Source organism: Frankliniella occidentalis, unplaced genomic scaffold (genome assembly GCF_000697945.3).
Source record: "Frankliniella occidentalis isolate FOCC.00 unplaced genomic scaffold, Focc_3.1 Scaffold4, whole genome shotgun sequence".
Classification (NCBI taxonomy): domain Eukaryota; kingdom Metazoa; phylum Arthropoda; class Insecta; order Thysanoptera; family Thripidae; genus Frankliniella; species Frankliniella occidentalis.
The window spans coordinates 2,891,853-2,899,062 of record NW_026267134.1 but is presented as its reverse complement, the minus strand read 5'-3'; the positions used below and the strand labels follow the sequence as shown (position 1 = coordinate 2,899,062).

General features: G+C 57.5%; 1 protein-coding gene across 11 annotated transcripts in view; it reads left to right on the top strand.

Annotated features, from left to right (window-relative positions):
- LOC113204169 (nuclear factor 1 X-type) overlaps positions 1–7,210 on the top strand; it is a 165,067-nt gene that overhangs the window by 123,863 nt on the left and 33,994 nt on the right. For all 11 annotated transcript variants that reach the window (XM_052267999.1, XM_026419223.2, XM_026419216.2 and 8 more), the window contains exon 5: positions 4,749–4,808. In XM_052267999.1, coding sequence (XP_052123959.1) covers positions 4,749–4,808 — 60 coding nt within the window. The remainder of the gene's footprint in view (positions 1–4,748; positions 4,809–7,210) is intronic.

Sequence of the window (7,210 nt, the reverse complement as noted above, 5' to 3'; positions counted from 1 at the left end):
CTCTCTCTCTCCCTCTCTCTCTCCCTCTCTCTCTCTCTCTCTCTCTCTCTCGCTCTCCTGTCCCTCCTGTGTGCCCGCAGTGCATCCAAATCGCTCCCTTTTCTCCCTTGATTGCGCGGTCAGAGCCGCGCACTAAATTAGCCATTCACTTGATTCTGCAGCTCGGGTCATTTTTTTTTCTCTCCCTCTCTCTCTTTTTCCCTTCGCACCTTTTCTTTCCCCCTTTATCCTTCTCTCTCTCTCTCTCGCCGTGCCGCTTCGTCTTCCTCTCTTTCCGGCTTGCGTCCGGTCGTGTGGTGTGCGCGGCCCTGTTCAGCTAAGTGCAGGCATGACTCAGGCAGTCGGACGCGCAGGGGCGGAGTGTTGTGCGACGCGACGTGAGTGAGGTTTGTCTTGGTGTCGCCGGCGGCGCGACGCAGCCCGTGGCAGCGGCGGGGCGGGCGGGTAGGCACCACGGGCGCAGCGGCGCGGGCGGGCCGCCTACCTACTGGGCGCTAGGCCGGGGCCCGGAGAGCGGGCAGGGGCACAGATAGGCAAAGTTAGCGCAGCGGTGCGGGTGGGCTGCCTACCTACCGGGCGCTAGCCCTGGCTCCATCCTGGGAGGGGCAGGCGCACAGATAGGCAACGTAGACGCAGTGGTGCGGGCGGGATGCCTACCTACCGGGCGCTAGCCCGGGCTCCATCCTGGGCCGGGCAGGCGCACAGATAGGCAACGTAGACGCAGTGGTGCGGGCGGGATGCCTACGTACCGGGCGCTAGCCCGGGCTCCATCCTGGGCCGGGCAGGCGCACAGATAGGCAACGTAGACGCAGCGGTGCGGGCGGGATGCCTACCTACTGGGCGCTAGCCTGGGCACCAACCGAGCCTTCCAACCGGGCGGGGCAGGCGCACAGATAGGCAATGTAGACACAGCGGTGTGGACGGGATGCCTACCTACTGGGCGCTAGCCCGGGGAGCGGGACAGGGGCACAGATAGGCAATGTAGGCCTACATGCAGCAGTGCGGGCGGGCTGCCTACTGGGCGGGCTCCGACCGGGGCGGGACGGGCTGCGCCGGCGGCGCCGGCTAGGTTCCCGCTAGGCTCTGTAGCGGGCTAGACTTTTCCTCACTCCAGGTTTTTTCTGAGGTTAAAAATTAAAGCTGCTACTGGGATGTTCTGGAGCTTCCTCACCGACCATTAGGTTATCTATCATCTAGAGTTTTGTGCCGTGTGCGTTCCAGGTTATCCGCCTGGCCATTCTCCCTCTAGACCCACTACAGCCTCAGGCAGGTGCCACCCGCCTCACCTGCCGATCCCGGTGCTCTCTCTAGGCTCCTTCTAGGCTCCTTCTAGGCTTCTAGGCTCCGACTAGGCTCCCGCTAGGACTGCTCCCGCGGCCGCTACCTGCTCCTGCGCCTGCCGCTGCTCCCGGTGCTTCGCATGCCTCATTAGTTGTACAAGTTAATTAGTCGGTTTGGGGCAAACAGGCAAACAGCATTAGGCGCTGCGGCCCGCATACGAAATCGCCGTCATCCTCGGCTCTCCGCTATCTAAATGGATCGGCCACGCCACTGCCCCGCCACGCCCCGCCCCGCCGGCCGGACCCGCTCGCAAGGAAATAGGGCGTTTTCATCCGTTTGCAACATGTTTCGCCGCTCGGCTGCTGCACCAGGAGTGCGATAGAATGCGGGATTTTATGCACGGCGAGGATCAGCGGGGAGCGAGGCGGGGAAGGGGTGAGGCGACGGGCCTTGCTATGCAGCAGCTCGGTGTCCGGAAGGGGGAGAGGGTGGGAGAGGGGGTCGCTCACTTAAGGCCCTTAAGTCTCACGCAGTCAGTCAGCCCCTGCTAGATAGGGCACTGCCAAGCTTCGAATTATTCCGCATATATTCATGCTGTTTACGCTGCGGAGCAGTTGCTGGCTTCTAGGGTTTGTTCAAGATTCCTAGCCACACCCAGAAAATAGTATCATTATCCAAGAAAAATTCATTTCAGAAAATACAAGATAATGTTGGTAAAACGACAACTTTTCTTTTGTTTTAACCTTACCCCCTCTTATGCCCAAGAAAATTTCCTCGTATTTTCTAAGCGGGTTAAAAATGCCTTAATGCAAGGCATTTTGCCATTTTCTGAGTGCAGAACTCAAAAGTAAAATTTCTCTTTACGTTATGAGCACACTGTAATGCATTTTTTCTGGAATTTGCGGTGAACGGTAAACCAAATACGATTGCGGTGCATTTCATTCCGTTTCTTTGAGATCGGCAGTGAAAGTCGGAACGTTTGTTCAAGTCCATCGCGCTCTTTACTCTCGGCTCGCCGCTAGACAGCAAAGGGGTGTCCCCGCGGGCGTCCGAGCGCGTGTGTCCGCGCGTGTCCGCGGGAGTTGTCCGCTTGCTGTCCGCTTGCTGTCCGCGCTGTCCTTGTCGCGCGCACGCCGCCGCCGCCGCCGCCGTCCTTTTTTTTTCTCTAATTGCGCCGCCTTGATATGCCAAATGGCCGGTGGCGTCCTTGCCGTCCAAACGCCGCCGCCGCCGCCGCCGCCGCCGCCACCGCCGTGCGGCCAACAACTAACAGTCGCGAGCGCAAATGAAGCGAGCGCCGGCCACGCCAGGCCAGGGGGCCAGGGGGAGAGTTTCGATTTGATGGCGACAAAGTTACGGCCGACGGAACTGCCAACATTGTAGCGGCGGCGGCGGGAGCCTGGCCGTGCAGCGAGCAGCACGCGTCTAGTTGATGTCTTCACTCGATGCGTCTCTCTCACTCACTCCCCCTCCGCGCGTCATATAAGCACCGCATCAACAGGTGCGCTGCGGCAGGAAGACGACGACGACGACTACCTCGACGACCATCTTGGTCGACTCTCCCGTCAGCACTCTCTTATGTATACCTGCCTATGTACGGCGTCGGTCGGTACCGAGCTCCGCGTCAGGTGTTTTATACACCTTGGGTGCGTGCGTGTGACTGTGCTGTACTGTGCAGCAACAGTGTGACGGCCTCCGGAAGGTCTTTATTGCAAATGGCGGCGGCGGCGGCGGCGGCGCGGCGAGTCCCATTGTGTGCCGATGGCTCGTCACCGCTCCCTCATCTGTTGCTCCCCACCAGGTGCTTCTCTCTCTCTCTCGCTCGCTCTCCCTCCGCGGCTCCCGCGCGCGCACAAACTTCCGCGCGCCCGCCCCCAAGTTGCCCCTCCCCGTGCGTGAGATTGCCGTCATTTATATAAGGGGTTGTTTACAAGGGAGGGGAGCGCCACTCCTTGCCCCGCCCCGCCCCGCCCCGCTATCACGTCGGCCACGTCCCCTAATTCACTCGGTGCTTGCGGCCCCGCGACGCCCATCTGTCTGTTTAACTGAACAGGTGTCGCCGCACACCGCTATAAAAACGTAAAGGATTACGTTTTCAAGTGGCGTTGCGGCTGTGCGCGGGGGTGGGGGCTCTGGGATGTGTGTGGGGGGGGGGGCGCTTCACAAGACAACCGTATGTGGTCTAGACGTGCCGTCTCCCGCCGTCTCCCTCGCGCCGGATGTGTCCGCAGCTTGCATACGACGAGCGTCGCCTCTGGAATGGACAATACTGGGCGCGTCTTGTGTCTCTCGTCTCCTCCTCTTTTTTTTTCGCCCGGCCGGCCGGCCAGTGAAATCAAGTGGCCATTCGAAAGCAGCGCGGTGATGAGCAGCGGGGCGGGGCGGGGCGGGGCGCAGCGTGGGGCCGTGTGAACGGCAAGGACGCGGACGCGCCTTGTATAGCGGGTGGTCGCTATGGTGATCCAACCAAACGGTCTTCCGTCGAACTTGCAAGTTGAATGACAAATTCGTCTAGACTATGTATGAAGCCCACACCCGGCCGACAACGCAACCTCCCCTAGAAATCAACCATTTGTTTCTGCTCGTAATGTCTACACCGAGAAAAATGAAAAGTTGTCACCGAGAAAAATGAAAAGTTGTAACAACCAGCGTAGGGTTCTGCAGGGACAACCATAAAATATGGCTGGGGCAACAACAGCACAGGTGTTCTAACCAAAAATACGATTTTCACCACTGGCAGATCGTTGTCTAAACCATATTTTATGGTTATATCCCTGGAAGAACCATTAGATGGTTTCTACAACTTTTAATTTTTCTTGGCGTAAGGACAATGATTGTAACCAGCAACGGAATTATGTGTGTGTGTGCATATCTGAGATCATGTCATTTTTACTAGCTTGTTGAATGTATGTATTGTAATTTACAATTGTACCAAAACGCAGTTAGGCTCACAAAAGTCCGATGCTACTTACAGCAATTCTCCTTATGGACATTTAAGTGTGTGGTGGGAACGTTTCTATCGGTTCCGGAGGCACATTCCGTGCGCGCGCACTCGCACCCATACACACGGACGCGCGCGCGCGCGCGCGCTCACGCGCACGGACACACACGCACTTGGGCATTCGAGGGTGATGGACATGGTGAAACTCCTCGCGGCCAGCCGCGCGCCCCCGCCGCATACCAAGCAGCGCGCGACGCACCTTGGGCGCGCCCCGAGCACAGGGCCGAGGGACCCGAGAGGTACCCCCGCCCCTGGGATTGCCCACCACCCGGTGGGAAAATGTACTCTGTGTAGTCCCCCTGCTGCTGATTGGTGTCAGAAGCTATTTCGTGCATGAAAAGATTCGGGAAAATATTCCCAGTCGTTCGACGTTAGGAATCTATTTTATATCAGATGTGAATTACTTTTTACTTATTGTATTGTGTTGTATCAGTATTAATTCTGTGTTTTCTTTTCTGTCTTTCAGATGTTTTAAGTGGCATTTGTGATAACAATAACGAAAAAGACGACGACCGGGGATACAGAGGTAAGACTTTCTTCCACACCTCCTTTGCTGTGTGTTTTTGTGTTGGTTTGAAATTGCCAAGAAAAGTTGTTAAGTTTAATGTACTTCTCTGTCTAACTAACAAAAATCGCGCGTAAAAATAATATAGAGGAAAAAGATACGTCCGTTTCTTTCCATGATGTTTTTCTTGCAACTGGAGGGGGAAAAATTTGCGAGCCTCGGCGCGATTCTAGTCCGTCCTCCTTTTTTTTTTCATCCGAATAACCTGCTCCCGCTTATCTCGCTGAATGTCCCCCCTGATGTAGTCGTAGGGCAACGCCGCCAGTTAATATGGAGAGAAGGAAACGGAAAAATCTCTTTCCTTTGCCGCACCGTTATGTCCCTCTCCGGAACAAAAAGACAGTCGAGTCATGCTGGTGTGTTAGTCGCGCAGCCCCCGCACACCTCCCCCACCGCCGCGTAGGCCTCCGCCGCCCCGCAGCGTGCTTTAGGCCGCGATAATGCTCGGATAATGTGCGACAAAAATATGAAGCCTGTGTGCGGTGCGGAGGGTCGCCCTCCTCCTCGTTCTTCCTTCTTCTTCTCCTCGCCCGACCGTCCTCTCTAATTGTCTCAAATTTGTGTCATCTCTCCTCTGTGACGACATACTCACCAAAGTGTGTTTGTGTGTGTGTGTGTGTGTGTGTGTGTGTGTGTGTGTGTGTGTGATTTCTTTTCGCGGCCGCACTAGAGAGAGCCCTTTTTCCCGTACGTCTCATTTTATTGCCCGCTCGTTCGCGCGCGCGGGTGGACGCGAAAACTTGCATAAACATTTTTCTTCCTCCACTTTTTTTTTTTAAAGTTGTGTTTCGAAGCGGCAGCCTGTGCGGGCGTAATGGTTGTCCTCGGCTGTAAACACGACGACTCGCGTTCGGTTCGACTCCGGGGCGGCGGGGGAGAAGGGACGGCGCCGCGGTGGTTAAAAGTTGAGGTAGTGAAAGGTGATGGTCTTGGCGCACGGGGGGAGCGGGGCGGGGCGGGAGGTTGCAGCCCGCGGGGTCCCTCCACCCGCGCCGCACCCTGCGCGCTCCGCCCGCACCGCCGCCGCGGAGAGTGTCTCGCCCGGGCGCCTTTGCCGCTTCGGGGTGGTGATTTGTGATGAGCGTTTTGGCCAACTTTGCTCGCCTCTTATTACATTTTTCCTTCTGGCAACTCTCAAACAGTCGCGCCCCCGCCTAATAGCCTCTCCGGAGCAGTTAGCGACTACTCTCTACCCCGTGTGTACACCGCCGCCGCCGCCGACTCGGGAAAAAAGTTTTCACAATTCCTCTTCCCTTTATTTTTTATGACTGCTGATATTCTTGAGAGCTGGGCGTAAATAAATAAAACTGTGCGGGGCGGCTAGGTTTATCGGAATTAGCCCCGATGCCCGTTTCGCGCGCTACGCGGTGAGAAAGGCGAGGTGAACGCGTTCCTCGCCGCGGCCCGCTGCTAAACGCGCCCCGAGCCCCCGCAGCCCCCGCAGCGCCATCCGGTGCGAATTACTCACGTTTTGACAGTATCGAAACACAAGGGAGGAAGGCCATTTGCCGGTGTGTGTGTGTGTGTGTGGCGCCATCCGGTGCGAATTACTCACGTTTTGACAGTATCGAAACACAAGGGAGGAAGGCCATTTGCCGACGCGGCTAGCGCGGTGCTAGGCGCTCTAGCTCGCGCGGTTAGCACGACGCTCTCTCTGTCGCTCTCGTCCCGGACGGCACGCGGGTGCGACAGAGAGAGGCAGACAGTCGCCTCGCACGCGACCTAATGGGGCGGGACGCCTCTTGCTTTTACGGCCTGCCCAGCCCGGGCCCACATAGCCCGCCTCGAGCGGATTCCCTTTTTCCGGGGCGCCGCCGCCGTGTGTCCCCCATGTGTCTCTCCCCGGAGTCGCTCCTCTCCGTGTGTCTCTCCCCCATGTGTCTCTCGCCGGAGTCGCTCCTCTCCGTGTGTGTCTCCCCCATGTGTTCCTCCCCCCCCCCTCCCGGGTCACACCGCCCGGAGTATGTCTCACCCTCTCCTCCTTCCGTCTCTCCCCAAAATGTCCCTTCTCTCTCCCAAAAGTCTCTCTTTGCCCTCTCCTTGTTTCTTATCCCTTCTTTGTCTCCACAAGGTCTCTTCCTTGCTTTCCATCCATCCTTGCTGTCTCATCCCAATGTGTCTCTCCACCTTGCTCTCCACAATGTCACCCTTCTCTCTAAGTCCCGCGCGCGCCGCCGCGTTTGTTCTGACCTTCCCTCCCCCGCGCCGATCTGCTGCTGCACTCCGTGACCCGGGGCGCAGCGTGGGGCCGTGTGAACGGCAAGGACGCGGACGCGCCTTGTATAGCGGGTGGTCGCTATGGTGATCCAACGAAACGGTCTTCCGTCGAACTTTCAAGTTGAATGACAAATTCGTCTAGACTA